Source organism: Seriola lalandi, unplaced genomic scaffold (assembly GCF_002814215.2).
Source record: "Seriola lalandi dorsalis isolate HSWRI2012SDOR001 ecotype SW California unplaced genomic scaffold, Sedor1 jcf7180002054979, whole genome shotgun sequence".
Lineage (NCBI taxonomy): Eukaryota > Metazoa > Chordata > Actinopteri > Carangiformes > Carangidae > Seriola > Seriola lalandi.
This window is the reverse complement of record NW_019525529.1, coordinates 259,326-274,582: the sequence shown is the minus strand read 5'-3', so window position 1 is coordinate 274,582 and position 15,257 is coordinate 259,326. Positions and strand designations below refer to the sequence as shown.

Genomic DNA, 15,257 nt, shown 5'->3' with positions numbered 1-15,257 from the left:
TGCCATTTTTATGCCTTATTATACTATGACGTTTTTTGAAATTTTATGCCATATTATACTATGACGTTTTTTGAAATTTTATGCAATACTATACTATGACGTTTTTTGAAATTTTATGCTCTACTATAATATGTATTTTTTTGGCATTTTTATTCCTTACTATACTGTGACGTTTTGTGCCTGACTATACTATGATTTTTTTTGCCATTTTTATGCCTTAATGTACTATGACATTTTTTTAAATTTTATGCCATACTATACTATGACGTTTTTTGAAATTTTATGCAAAACGTCATAGTATAGTAAGGCATAAAAATGCCAAAAAACTTCATCGTATACTATCGCGTGAAAATTTCAGAAACCTCATAGTATAGGATGGCATAATATTTCATAAAAACCTCATCATATAGTCTGGCATGAAAATGTAAAGAAACGTCATATCATACTAAGATATAAAAATGTCAAATAACATCATAGTATGGTCAGGTATAAAACGCCATAGCATAGCAAGGCAAAAAAATATCATTAGAATTATGGTATATTAAGAAATAAAATGTCATAGTATATTAAGGCATTAAAATGCCAAAAAACTTCATTGTATAATATGGTGTTAAAATGTAAAAAAAATCATAGTATAGTATGGCATAAAATTTAAAAAAAGGTCATAGTATAATAAGGCATAGAAATGTCAAAAAATGTCATAGTATACTATGGTATGAAATTTCAAAAAACGTCATCATACTGTATTGTGTGAAAATGTAAAAAAAACCTCATAGTATAGTATGGCATAAAATTTCAAAAAACATCATACTATAATATGGCATAAAAATGCTAAAAAACGTCATAGTATACTAAGGTATAAAAATGTCAAAAAAAAGTTTTAGTATAGTAAGGCATAAAACGTCATGATATAGTGAATCATAAAAATGCCCAAAAAATTCATCGGATAGTATGATGTCAAAATGTAAAAAAAACCTCATAGTATAGTATTGCATAAAAATTTCAAAAAACTTAATAGTATAGTAAGGCATAAAATTGTCAAAAAATGTCATAGTCCACTATGGCATGAAATTTAAGAAAAAACATCATCATACTGTATGGTGTGAAAATGTCAAAAAACATCACAGTATAGTATGGCATAAAATTTCAAAAAACGTCATACTATAATAAGGCATAAAAATTCTAAAAATATTCATAGTATATTAAGGTACAAAAATGTCAAAAAACATTATAGTACAGTAAGGGTTAAAACGTCATGGTATAGTCAGGCACAAAAATGCCAAAAATCTCCATCTTATAGTACGGAGTGAAAATTTCAAAAAACGTCACAGTATAGCAAGGCATAAAAATGTCAAAAGACGTCATAATATTGTAGGGCACAAAACATCATAGTATACTAAGGCATAAAAATACCAAAAAACAAGACAGAATATGAGATATTTGCCACATAATACATGATGGAGGGATGTGACATTGTTTTATATCAGAGTCTTTTATATCAAGACATTTCTCAAAACCAGAATATGATCAGGGTGACTTTTGAACACTGGAAATAAATCATGTACTCATCCCGGCAGTAGCCCCCGTGGCACTCAAAATTTCCCTGGAATTTTCTAGTTGTGTCTGCTGTTTGTTTCAGGCTGGATCTCTGTCTCAGTGTCTCAGTCTCAGACTGTGGACGTCCAGTCTGGTGGAGACGTCACACTGCACTGCTCCAAAATGTTTAATTATGACCCTCTGACATTTTGGCTCAGACTGGTCAACAAAACCAAGGTCAGCTGTATCTCTGTTCTGACTGGACATCGCACCATGGCTAAATACTGCGATGGATATGAAAATGGAAAATTTGAAATGAGCTCCAACATCTCCACTGTCTTTCTCAAAATCAGACAAGTGGATTTCTCAGACTCTGGACTGTATTTCTGTGGATTTTACACAAGTGGACGTCTGGTTTTCAGTGTAATAGATTTACATGTTCAAGGTAAGATTACTGTAAATCATCTTCTAACAATGCAAACATACGTTTACAGTTTTATACCTGTGCAAAAAAAGTGGCTATTTAAATATCAAAATGTGATTATAATGCAGATCTGTCAAAATAAGATCAAGGTTACGTTTTTCGTTATTTCCTTAAAAGGCAGTGATCGATCTGATGATGACGTGGACAGCAAGTCTCAGAGTAAGATTTCTCTCATTGTGCAGATTGTTAGCCTGGTTTCAAGCCACCAAATGGAAAGTTTATAGTCTGACTTCATGAGTTTTGTTTTAGAAACGTCTGATGAAAAACCAGAGCTGACGAGTCTGATCCTGGGCGGTCTGACTGTTTTCCTTGTAATGGTCATCATTGGTCTGGTTGTTAAAATCAGGAAACTTCAGAAAGGTATTTTCTTACGCTTCTGTATCTTTTGTATTTGAGAATATTTTTCACATCTTGTAGCATTTGAGAAATGACATTTAACTGAATCTCCCCTGAGTACTGGATGGAAGTACAGAAGTCATTCGTTTTGCAGGTATTTGTGCCAAACCATCAAGCAGATGTAGAGATAATTGAAAACATTGACCTTTGACCTTTAAACTCTTATGAAGGCATCGAATCACAAAGTGCTACTCAAAGATTTTACACTGAACGTGACTCATCTGACCAGATGTCTTATCTCTTTCATTAAGGTGAGGATGAAGAAAAAGACCCACAACGGAGAGAGGTGAACCCAGTTTAAACATTGACTTTAATACACATGATTTAACATGTCACATCATCACTTAGTATAAATACTCACTGCATTTACAGAATCTGGACTCTGGTGACTTGAACTACGCAACAGTGGATTTTGGTCCAGCAGCAAGAAGAAGAAGAGAGCTGGAGCCAAATGTTGTGTACGCTGCCACCAGATAGACTCATTAACCTGCTGTTTGGATGAGGCTAGTGGAGGGGGAGGGGTCACTATTACTCTTGTCCAGAAGTATTCATTTTACAGTGAAGGTGCCATGAAGACCATCTCATGTCTAAAAGAATATGGCTGGTGTTGCAGCAGAGGAGGAGGGAGTGAGAAACACATGACTTGTTTGACAGGAAGAGACAGCACAGTGTGGTCTGAGCACAGAGGGGGAATCATGAGGCCTGAAAATTAAAACCTGAAAACACAGTGAATGAAGTCTGCCTCTCTTCTGTAATGCTGACATGTGGAATAGCATCACCTGTATCTCTCTGGACTGAAGAACATTCTGCATCAATATAGTATGTTTTTGTGGATGTGTATAACAATGTGCTGAATGTCTGAATAAGAATAAAATTTGGTTGAAACTCCTGGAGACACATTTTAAAGCCAGGTGTGAACTGAGGAACGTAGAGCTGACCACATGTGATCGGATTACTGAGGACGCATGTTAACACCAGGTCTGAACAATGTGGTGGCAACTACCATCCATCACTCACAGCCACAACCCCGCCCACCCACAGACCACCATCCCAATGTGTGATTCAAGGTGTTGACCACAAAGAGGAGAAAAGTGAGTCAGTCTACAACAAACCTTTTCATGAGAGTATCAGTAACAAATCTCTCCTGCCTCAGGATTTTGTGCTGCCTGTGTTTCCTGTGCTGAAAGTCCCTCTCCTGCGTCTTTCTGCACTCCTTCCTGGCTAAAGAAACATTAACTACATTCATAACGTGTGTGCATAGCGATTCAACTATTGTATCTGCTGAAACAATTTGGGGCCATAAAAGGAAAGGAATGCTTCTTTATTTTTACAGTAATTGAACCTCCTTTGGCCCTTCCCCCTTTCTTCTTTCGTCCTGACTGCTTTTAAGGCGTGATCAGGTAATTCCTTCCTCAGGCAGTCCACACCACACACCTGACTTTTGAGTAGTGCATGTGCAAAAGCCACCGGTGGGTGCTGCTCAGTGCTCGCATGGAGACGACGTCACTGTAGATAAACCGTCTGAATCTCTGTCTGAGGAAGAATCACCATGGTCATGCTGAACCGGTTAGTGTGTACCCAACCAAAGCTGACATCAAGCACCTGTTTTATTTCTTTGCTTTGTGTACAACCTGTAAACAACTACGTACTTTTGCAATAAACTCAACCGAGTGGCATTTTTTGACTTGCAAGTGACTTTGTTGTATTATATTTTTTTATAATTTCAAATCACATTTTCATATTTTAGTTTGAGCTACTTTTTCAAACATATACAATTTGAGGTGATAATCACAGTGTAATGGATTATCATAACTGATCTCAGAACAGCGAATTTCCATCAAGAGTAACACAATGAAAGAATATGACTATTTTGGTCATGGGTTTCAAACACATTCTATAATAAAATGTGTAAAAGCAAAAGTCATCAGATGGGGGTCCTTGGTCTAATTTGTGTCAGTTTAGGGGTCCTTAATGTGAAAAGGTTTTTAGAACCACTTGTACTTCAGGGTGGGATACACATCTCTCCACAGGAAGAAACGGCACAGTGTGGTCTGAGCTCTTGTTCTTGACTAAATAATATCAGCCTCTCTACCTGTGAAGACAATAACAATGGAATAAATCAGCACTCTGTGGTGATCAACATTGTTCGGGGTTTGATGGAGGAGGAGCCAGAAAAAGACACAGATGACAAATTTACTTGTAGGGAGTCTTCTGCAAAGAGGGAGGAGTGAGATATATATGATAGAAAAGCCCAGTGTGGTCTGAGGACAACTGATGTAGAAAAAAAAAAAAAACAGAGGCATCTACAGTCAAACCTAGGTTTATACAATCTGATATGAAGCCATGAATACTGGGTTAGTTTCCTGTGTAACACTGTCAATAGAGGGGCCTCCTCTTCAGGGAGAGTCTGCAGGGAGGGAGGAGTTGTGAGGTAAACGTCACGTCTTTGACAGCACAGTGCGGTTTGAGCACTGGTGACAAAAGACTGAATTTGTGTAAGGCACAGGATAAAAGATACACTGACGTCTCATAAACTAATTCTCTATTTGTATATACTGACTGTTTTAATTGAATATTAGTCTCTGCTGTATGCTGACACGGTGAATGTGTATATGAGAAACACAAAGGGTTAGCTTTCTGCCCTGGCTGTGTTTGCCTGCACATGTGCACAAGCAACAAGGGTTGTGCCTCCTCCCACTGTCATTTTCCACTGTGGTGAGAACGCGATGTGTTTCAGCTAGAATAACAGCCACAAGACTGGCCTTCAGCTTGCTGCTATAAAACCACATGCAAAAAAGCTGTGCTACTTTCACACAAAGAATCTACTACTTTCATTTTAACTGATAAAACATTATCATTGTATATGGAGACATGCAATTAGATAGAATGAATTAGTACTGAATCCATCTCTTTTCACATGGTCTTCTCTACCTTCTTCACCTTGACACTGCACGTGAGCTCCCTGCTTGCAGTAACAAAAAAAAGCCTTTTGCAGGTTCATGCTACATACAGCCTCTTCCTCTTTAAACTGAGACACCCACAGCATTGGGTAGAAGTAGCAGGCTACAACTTGTACGGCACAAAGTTGAAATAGTGCTACAGCCAAGTGCAATAATTATAATGCTTCACATGACTGTTCAGGCATATGGCATCTGCTGAATGTGCTTTCTGCAATGTTTGTCTCCCTGGTGATCCAGCAAGAAATTGGGACATAATTATATAGGGCCAACTGGACTCCATTCAAAACATAACTTACATTGTTGAAAGTTCTGCAAAAGAGATTTTAAACAATAATACAGCAGCAGACAACTGTTTCTATATAAAGATATAGTGGAGTAATGGCTTCCTGAGCAGAGAAAAGAGTCACACTCTCTGTCCCTCCCAGTTTAACCATTGGTCCTCCTCACATTTATACACACAGGGAGCACCCACATGCAAGATGGCACACGGCAGTTTGCATTGTTGAGGTGAAAGTGACCTTCCAGAGTTTCCTCCACTAAAGAAACCACATTTTCCAGCTAAAAAGTCCTTCTCTTAAATAAAGAGATAAGACCGGAGCACAGATGGACTGGTCATGTGGAATACCAGCTCAAATCCTGGTCAGCCATCAAAGTGCTCACCAGCTCCGGCATGGTCTTTACTGGCCCTCTGTGAGTGCCTGCCATTCATGCAGCAGGGTTACAGTGGATAAATCCATGACTGAATTTCTTCCCCAGTCCGGCTATGGAGTCAATACTGGTCTGGCTTTTCCAAGAGGAGATCCCTACGAGCGGCTAAAAGGTTCAGCTTGACTCAGAACTGGCTTTTCTTCTCCTCTGTGTGTAAGCAACTTGATGGTTACATAAAGTTACATGACTGTTTTCATTAGTGACCGGCTACAGAAGGCATGATAACGTAAAATATATTGCCCTTATTTTGAATTTGTTCTGCAAATGTTGCTATCACTAACTGGCTTACTGCTAGCATTGCCATGGAGCATATTATGGCAGTTTGGGTTACTGGGTGTGGCTAAACTCTTTTTTGTTGGCTCCCGTGTTCACAGGATAACTTTATTTAGTTGTGCTTCTTGGCCTGTGATTAATGACCGCTTTCACTGGGCTTCGTAACACTTTACTGGAGGTGTGGCCAACAAAGCGTTAGTTTTGGTACGAGATGCTGGTGGCCTGGTGCGACATCTAGTGGCAGTGGCGATCTTTGACAGAACTTTTTAAGATCCTTAAATTAGAAAGAGTCTCCCATTAGCGTGTAGACAACGTACTCGGGTCTCTTCCCTTTCATTCCTAAACAGCTGCATCTTTCCGAACAGAATCAAGTCTTCAAGAAGGTAACACGGCAAGAGGCTCGTCAGACTGAGCGGCCATTATAACTGTCAAAGGCCAGGTGGAAACGCAATATTGTAAAAGCTTGATTCTGTTGCTGTTGTTGTGGGAAAGGGTTGAGTTCAATGACATAATGAACAAAAAAGTTATTTAAAAAAATAGTCCTGACCACAAAAAAAACCATTTTGTGTCCTGAATTGACAAGATAAAAAGACAAAAAGAAAAAAAACTACCTCCCTATATAATGACACCTACTTCCTGAAGCTTAGTCATTTTAAGCTCTGCTGCAGTAAGATGGCCTCACACACAAAGATGAGCTTAACTCTAATAACAGCTTTATTTCTCTCCAGCCTCAGTAAGTACTAACACTGAATTGCTCTCGTAATGTACTAACGTATGTCTAATTGATAACCACCAAAACTAAATTTAGTTGGTACTACAGTTGTTTATGGGAATTGTTGTCTGTTTGTTGCATTATCAGCTGAGATCTGAATCTCTGCTGTTTGTTTCAGACTGGATCTCTGTCTCAGCCTCTGAGTTTCAGACTGTGGAGGTCCAGTTTGGTGAAGAAGCAACACTCCTGTGCTCCAACTTCACCAGTTCTCCTTCTCAGATAATCTGGTTTAGACAAGTCAGCAGAACCCAGCCCCGCTGTATTTCCTCAATGTACAATTCTCTTACACCCGCTTTGTTCTGCAATGGATTTGAGAATGGCAAATTTGAAGCGACATCCAACATCTCCACTGTCTTTCTCAAAGTTAAGCATGCAGATTTGTCTGACTCTGGGTTGTATTTTTGTGGATTTTCCATCAACAAATACTCAGTAATTGTCAGCGCAACATATCTAAAGGTTCATGGTAAGGATGTTGTAAAGTGTCAGTTTACCTGCTTACACGAAAGAAAACATATGTATCTCATTTCAACATGGTCAAAAACAAATTATGATTGAATACTGAATATGTAAAAAGAGCTTGTAATCAACATCATCTATAACAGAAGTGACAATGTGAAAGGATAGCTAAAATGTTCTGCCTGCCTCTCATTAACATTTAATATGCAGATAATGCATTAAAACTTTGTTATTTATTATTTGATCATTGTCCAACAGAAAAGCAGATTGTCTAATTGAATCATCTTTCTTGTAGAAGAGCCCTGTGAAATAACAACCCTGGCGAGTGTGATCCTGAGTGGAGTCACTATTGTTCTCACAAAGATTTAGCACTGGCCTCGTCGTCAAAATGAGGCTTCAGACAGGTAGGGTTTGAGGGCTGTCCTCCATCCTCTGTGAACTGTCATATATCGCAACTATCAGTCAGGATGAATAAAGAGCAGTTTGAACAAATAATATCCACGATGATAATGGATGAATCCATTTTTAAGATTTGGTGTATATTAGTGTACAAGTTTGTTCAGTCATTTCAACAGTTATTTTATTGCATCTGGTAAGCTCATCTGTGTTAAAATGATCCCTTACAGAATCTGGACTCTGACCTGAAATACCCTGGAAACTCTTAATTCACGATCAGAAAGAGTGAGAGACCATCAGAGAGTGGGAAACGGAAAAAAAATCAAGTGGGGAAAAATTACCGTAGGCAATCTGCTATTTGGGGCATGTTAAAATATGTAAGTAAGACCACTGTTTTAAGTAGAAGGGCATTCAGAAGTTTCAGACCCCCACCAAGGCCAATGTCAAACAACACATACTAGACTTCTGAGAAAAAAAAATCTAATTCAAAGTAAATGATCAGGATCTGCCCAAAATGTTATGGTTGCTCCCCTGGCCCATGCCTCAGCCCCCCAACAAGGTTGGTGCAAATCGACTCAGTACTTTTTGTGCAATTCTAATGACAAACAAACCAACAAACCAACAAAACCTCAACCTTCTTGGCAGAGGTAATCAGTAGCATTACTGCAATACAGCCTCTGGCCACCAGTGGCAGCTTTGAGAAGAGTGATGCTGAGCAGCATTACAGCTGGGACTCAAATGGCAGAGACTTAATGTTATAAAAATGCTTTCAATGACTTGCTTCTGTATTTTTCCCTTCACTTGGCAAAATCTGCCTTCAGATTTGTGAAAAGGTGCAGGAAAAAGGACATTTCAGATATTGTGGTGAGTATCTACCACTAGTTACTGAAGCCATTTCTGATTTAGCCATTTGCTTGGCATAAAACATCTCCATGAATCAGCTTTAAGACTATATTTTGGTCATCTCAAAAGGTACACAGAAGGTACACACACTTCATCCATCATCTGTTATGGGCCCATGCACCAGAAGAACACAAAGATCAGTATTATTAGTATAAAAACACTTGTCATGTCATGAATTAGATAATGTAAGATGAGTGCTGCCTGAGGATTAATGTCCACTCTGAGTTATGTTTCCCCCTCTAAGCATCTTGATACTCTCTGCTCTTTCACCTGTCAACCTAGTGCGAGCAGCCGTGGTGGGCGGGGCATTCTTTATCTGGGAAAATCATGTTGAACAAAATATTAATCACAGCAGAGATTTTAACATAGTCTAAAACTTGTCTGAAGAGGAACTTTCATCATAACAGAGAGTAGTTTTACATACATACATAAAGTCCCGGGGAATTTTAAAGTTGTGCTTGAAAAATGCAAAACTCCTAATATGATCAATTAACTAACAAATGTGTCTGCCATTTAGCTTATAAAGAACAAAACCCAGAGCAAATGTAGGTGACTCCAACTTTAATTTGATCTCTGTATTGAAATTGTATTGTCTAGGCTGATATTTTATTTATGGTTGTAATGTACAATTGTATAATGTATTATTTATATACGAGTAATGCGTGTTCAGTGTATATTTTAAAGATGACAGTTTAACAAGATGTGGTGAGACCACAGGTTACTGCAGGTGAGAAGAAAATAAATGCTGCTGCATTTCACACACACTGCCATCTGCAGGAAGTGAAGGGTATTTTGTGACGCACACATCACTTCAGGAAGAGAGAGCACAGTGTGGTCTGAGCACAGCCGAAGTGTAAATCATGAACCTGTCGCCTCTGAATAAAGTCTGACATGAAGCAGAAATCTCTCTTTTTCTTGTGGCAAATGAACATACAGCACAATAACATGCTCTGATGCTTATTTCGAGGCAAATCGTTGCGTATTATCACTTACGTGTCAACGACCAAACCTATCGCTGGCAGCAGTATGTAGTGATGTGTCGCCATTTTGTTAAAGTATGAGGTATTAAAGAAAAGAGTTATGAGGCAGGGAACATCAAACAAAGTTAGACTTTTTTAACATTTAGGCTGGAAGATTAAAAAAATAATTTACAGGGTTAACTTAGTCTCATTCTCTTTGTGGCTCTGATGCACTTTTGTCTGAAAGTATTTAAGTTGTTAGCCTGAGCGAGGCAGTTCTCAAAAGACACACCTATCTTGTTACACTTTGACCACTCTGACTAGAGAACAGTTCAGCACTGCAGTCTTACTCTACATTTTATCATGGACCTAACCTTTATTCTGTAAGTTTGTCGGACCAATACGGCTGTAGAACAATTTCTAACAAATTTCTCCAAAATAGCAACGGCACTGAAACAACAAAAAATGTTTGTTAATTGCAAAACTGATTCAGACTGAATCTTTGTTTCTAAGCATTTCTATTGTCCTTCTGAGCGACCAGATCAACAGAAGAACAGCCCGCCTCTTTACGCCGACACCACTCTCACTGGAGAACAGTTCAAGTTCACAGTCACCTACTCTGAAGTAGTGCAGTCCTACTGTACACGCAACGATGAACTTCAACTTGGTAACAGCTTTACTCTTTACCTGCAGTAAGTACAATTATGTATTTTTTCTTTATAAAACCATTGTTAACTTTTCCTTCAGTAATCTGCCAGAACTAAAACTTAGAAACTGTTCATTAATAACATGATTTACATGCATTGTTTGATTCCTGTTGAATTAAAGGTTTGTGAATAAAATACTTTTTGTTTGTTTCAGGCTGGATCTCTGTCTCCGTCTCTGAGTTTCACACTGTGGAGGTCCAGTCTGGTGAAGAAGTCACACTGATGTGCACCAACTTCACCAGTTCTACCAGTCACATATTCTGGTTCAGACTGGACAACAGACCCAACACCACCTGCATCTCCTCCATGTTCAGCTCTGATGGCAATGTTACGTTCTGTGATGGATTTCAAAATGGAAAGTTTAACATGACGTCCAACATCACTACCCTCTTTCTCCAGATCAAACAAGTGGATTCATCCGACTCTGGACTCTATTTCTGTGGATCTTACTGGAACAATAGGTCAATAATTGTCAGTGCAACGTACTTAAAGGTTCAAGGTAAGATTGTTGATGCTTTGTCTATTTTTTGGTTGGAAAGAAACAGATATGTGCCTTCTGTACTCGCTGATCTCAGGCAGTGTATGATACAAAAAGTTAAATGTATTCATCTTTCTTGTAGAAGAGTCTGTTGAACTAGCAACTCTGACGAGTGCGATCCTGAGTGCTCTGGTTATTTTCCTCATTATCATCGTCATTGTTCTGGGTCTCAAAATCAGGAAACTTCACACAGGTGAAGTATGTGTTTTTTATGGTGCAAGTGCACGACTTTACAAATACAAAACTTCCTGTTTACCAAGAAAGTAGGAAGAGCGATATTTTTGATCAATGCACTGACCAGATGTGTCGTTTCTGTCATTCAGATTTAAAGGAAGAGGGACACAATCCACAACACAGCCAGGTAATCACAATGTAACCTTAGATTAAGATCAAAGTCTAGTTTACATGTTGGCTGGTCTTATATTTTCTCAAATACTCAGCTGTGTGACATTAGTGACTATATATTGTCATTTACAGAATCCAAGCTCTGCTGATGTGACCTATGCAGCGCTGGGTTTCCATAAGAGAGCCAGAAAGAGCAGAGGGTCTGTATCAGAGAGACAGCTGGAGCGTACTGTTGAGTACACTGCCACCAGATAGACTCAGGAAACCTCTGGAACAGCTGCTCAGTTACCGTCACTGTCAAAAAAAATGTTGTAATAAAGATTGTATGTTCATGCAAATTGTGAAATCTCATTATCCATCAGTATCTGAGGGCAAAAGAATACGATTGTTCCGAGCCAGTAAAGACACTGGTGTCTGTTCAGACTCTCTGACACTGAGAGTTAGATGGAGGTCTGCAGCAGTGAAGGAGTGAACGAGCCACACTTAGCTAGTTTGACAGGAAGAGACAGCAGAGTGTGGTCTGACCACGGCTGAGGTGGAAATCATGAGCTCTGTTAGGCTTCATCATGACGATGAAGGTCTTCTAACCTTGAGAAAACAAAAGCGCTATCTTCTCTTTCCGTATTGGTTGCACAATGACAGACGCTCTTCTTTTGTGCAGTAAATGAAGCCGACAGAATTTCACAGTGAAAGTGGGTCTTATAGGGAACTAGTCTATACGCTGATGATGTCATTATTCTATAGCCTTACATTGTGCGATCAACATTTACTTCATAATTATACGCTGAAGCAAAGAAAAAAAACAGACAAAACAATAAAACATTCTATTGTCACTTTAAATATTGTTACAAACTCACTTGAGAGCCTTTTGACAGAGTTGAGCTTTAAGCAGAACAGGTAGCGACTGACTAACATGCACTCGTAGAGTGGAGTTTTTACTTGTAGTGTCTTTAAAGTGAGGGCATGACAGTAAAGTCTCCAACTACTATTTGTACAAATATTTAAGGATGTGGTTCATCCCTGGGAATAATCACTTTGGAAAATTAGTTTTCAAATATGACTTCCCCCCCAAAAAAAAAGTTTCTCTTGGCACAATCTGGGGCTACTACTCGACATCCAACTTGCTACGTAACACTTTACTGTAGGTGTGGCCGACAAAGCGTTAGTTTTGGTACGAGATGCTGGTGGCCTGGTGCGCCATCTAGTGGCAGTGACGATCATTGACAGAACTTTTTAAGATCCTTAAATTAGAAAGAGTCTCCCATTTGCTTGTAGACAACGTACTCGGGCCTCTTCCATTTCATTTGGTGATTCCCAAACAGCTGCATCTTTCCGAACAGAATCAACAGAATCAAGTCTTCAAGAAGGTAACACGGCAAGAGGCTCGTCAGACTGAGCAGCCATTATAACCGTCAAAGGTCAGGTGGAAACGCAATATTGTAAAAGCTTGATTCTGTTGCTGTTGTTGTGGGAAAGGGTTGAGTTCAATGACAGTTACTTAACATAATGAACCTCTTTCACCTGTCAACCTAGTGCAAGCAGCCATGGTGGGCGGGGCATTCTTTATCTGGGAAAATCATGTTAAACAAAATATTAATCACAGCATATATTTTAACATAGTCTAAAACGTGTCTGAAGAGGAACTTTAATCATAACAGAGAGTAGTTTTACATACATACATAAAGTCCCGGGAAATTTTAAAGTTGTGCTTGAAAAACTTGCTTGCAAAACTCCTAGTATACTAAAGACAATGATCAATTAACTAACAAATGTTTCTGCCATAGGCTGCACGGTAGTGCAGTGGTTAGCGCTGTCGCCGCACAGCAAGAAGGTTCCGGGTTTGAGTCCCGGCTCGGCCGTGGGATCTTTCTGTGTGGAGTTTGCATGTTCTCCCCGTGCCAGTGTGGGTTCTCTCCGGGTACTCCGGCTTCCTCCCACAGTCCAAAGACATGCAAATGGGGACTAGGCTAATTGGATACTCTAAATTGACCATAGGTGTGGCTGTGAGTGTGAATGGTTGTCTGTCTCTATGTGTTTGCCCTGCGATGGACTGGCGACCTGTCCAGGGTGTACCCCGCCTCTCGCCCGAAAAGATGCTGGGATAGGCTCCAGCCCCCCCGCAACCCTACTAGAGGATAAGCGGTAGAAAATGGATGGAGGTTTCTGCCATTTAGCTTATAAAGAACAAAAACCAGAGCAAATGTAGGTGACTCCAACTTTAATTTGATCTCTGTATTGAAATTGTATTGTCTAGGCTGATATTTTATTTATGGTTGTAATGTACAATTGTATAATGTATTATTTATATACGAGTAATGCGTGTTCAGTATATATTTTAAAGATGACAGTTTAACAAGATGTGGTGAGACCACAGGTTACCGCAGGTGAGAAGAAAATAAACGCTGCTGCATTTCACACACACTGCCATCTGCAGGAAGTGAAGGGTATTTTGTGACGCACACATCACAGCACAGTGTGGTCTGAGCACAGCCGAGGTGTAAATCATGAACCTGTCGCCTCTGAATAAAGTCTGACATGAAGCAGAAATCTCTCTTTTTCTTGTGGCAAATGAACATACAGCACAATAACATGCTCTGATGCTTATTTCATGACAAATCGTTGCGTATTATCACTTACGTGTCAACGACCAAATCTATTGCTGGCAGCAGTATTTAGTGATGTGTCGCCATTTTGTTAAAGTATGAGGTATTAAAGAAAAGAGTTATGAGGCAGGGAACATCAAACAAAGTTAGACTTTTTTAACATTCAGGCTGGAAGATTAAAAAAATCATTTACAGGGTTAACTTAGTCTCATTCTCTTTGTGGCTCTGATGCACTTTTGTCTGAAAGTATTTAAGTTGTTAGCCTGAGTGAGGCAGTTGTCAAAAGACACCTATCTTGTTACACTTTGACCACTCTGACTAGAGAACAGTTCAGTACTGCAGTCTTACTCTACATTTTATCATGGACCTAACCTTTATTCTGTAGGTTTGTCGGACCAATACGACTGTAGAACAATTTCTAACATGTCTTCAAAACAGCAACTGCACTGAAACAACAAAAACTGTTTCTTAATTGCAAAACTGACATGTTTGTTTAGTTCCTGTTTGATTCAGACTGAATCTTTGCTTCTAAGCATTTCTATTGTCCTTCTGAGCGACCAGATCAAGAGAAGAACAGCCCGCCTCTTTACGCCGACACCACTCTCACTGGAGAACAGTTCAAGTTCACAGTCACCTACTCTGAAGTGCTGCAGTCCTACTGTACACACAACAATGACCTTTAACTTGGTAACAGCTTTACTCTTCACCTGCAGTAAGCACTACTTTACTTTTTCTCTTTACAACCATTGCTAACCGTTACTTCAGTAATCTGATGGAACACAAACTTAGAAACTGTTTATTAATAACATGATTAACTTGGTTCCTGTTGAATTACAGCTTTGTGAATACAATACTTTCTGTTTGTTTCAGGCTGGATCTCTGTCTCCGTCTCTGAGTTTCACACTGTGGAGGTCCAGTCTGGTGAAGAAGTCACACTGATGTGTACCAACTTCACCAGTTCTACCAGTCACATATTCTGGTTCAGACTGGACAACAGACCCAACGCCACCTGCATCTGCTCCATGTTCAGCTCTGATGGCAATGCTACATTCTGTGATGGATTTCAAAATGGAAAGTTTAACATGACGTCCAACATCAATACCCTCTTTCTCCAGATCAAACAAGTGGATTCATCCGACTCTGGACTCTATTTCTGTGGATCTTACTGGAACAATTGGTCAATAATTGTCAGTGCAACGTACTTAAAGGTTCAAGGTAAGA

The 15,257-nt window shown here is 39.2% G+C and overlaps 3 protein-coding genes across 4 annotated transcripts in view; all 3 read left to right on the top strand.

Moving 5' to 3' along the window:
• Positions 1-954: 954 nt before the first annotated feature.
• LOC147817267 (uncharacterized) lies at positions 955-3,140 on the top strand. The gene is made up of 6 exons (XM_087171215.1): positions 955-964; positions 1,640-1,981; positions 2,138-2,179; positions 2,270-2,380; positions 2,668-2,702; positions 2,789-3,140. Exons 1-6 carry the CDS (start codon positions 955-957, stop codon positions 2,891-2,893), a joined length of 645 nt encoding a protein of 214 aa, XP_087027341.1. The 3' UTR covers positions 2,894-3,140.
• A 3,894-nt stretch (positions 3,141-7,034) lies between these two features.
• LOC111647013 (uncharacterized) lies at positions 7,035-11,771 on the top strand. 2 transcript variants are annotated; one of them, XM_087171186.1, is made up of 8 exons: positions 7,035-7,090; positions 7,248-7,592; positions 7,881-7,989; positions 8,212-10,535; positions 10,705-11,049; positions 11,171-11,281; positions 11,412-11,449; positions 11,566-11,771. In XM_087171186.1, exons 4-8 carry the CDS (start codon positions 10,496-10,498, stop codon positions 11,686-11,688), a joined length of 657 nt encoding a protein of 218 aa, XP_087027312.1. In that variant the 5' UTR covers positions 7,035-7,090; positions 7,248-7,592; positions 7,881-7,989; positions 8,212-10,495; the 3' UTR covers positions 11,689-11,771. The 2 variants fall into 2 exon arrangements, with proteins under 2 accessions (XP_087027312.1, XP_087027313.1); XM_087171187.1 differs by having other exon boundaries at positions 7,881-10,535.
• A 51-nt stretch (positions 11,772-11,822) lies between these two features.
• LOC147817266 (uncharacterized) overlaps positions 11,823-15,257 on the top strand; it is a 4,757-nt gene continuing 1,322 nt past the window's right edge. Inside the window, exons 1-2 of the mRNA XM_087171188.1 lie at positions 11,823-14,748; positions 14,907-15,251. Coding sequence (XP_087027314.1) covers positions 14,709-14,748; positions 14,907-15,251 — 385 coding nt within the window. The 5' untranslated portion in view covers positions 11,823-14,708. The remainder of the gene's footprint in view (positions 14,749-14,906; positions 15,252-15,257) is intronic.

Coding starts and splice junctions, on each gene's coding strand:
- LOC147817267 (XM_087171215.1), top strand. Junction 2,180..2,269: donor CGTGGACAGCAAGTCTCAGA/GTAAGATTTCTC, acceptor GTTTTGTTTTAG/AAACGTCTGATGAAAAACCA. Junction 2,381..2,667: donor AATCAGGAAACTTCAGAAAG/GTATTTTCTTAC, acceptor TCTTTCATTAAG/GTGAGGATGAAGAAAAAGAC.
- LOC111647013 (XM_087171186.1), top strand. CDS start 10,496: ATGAACTTCAACTTGGTAACAGCTTTACTCTTTACCTGCA. Junction 11,282..11,411: donor AATCAGGAAACTTCACACAG/GTGAAGTATGTG, acceptor TCTGTCATTCAG/ATTTAAAGGAAGAGGGACAC. Junction 11,450..11,565: donor ACAATCCACAACACAGCCAG/GTAATCACAATG, acceptor TGTCATTTACAG/AATCCAAGCTCTGCTGATGT.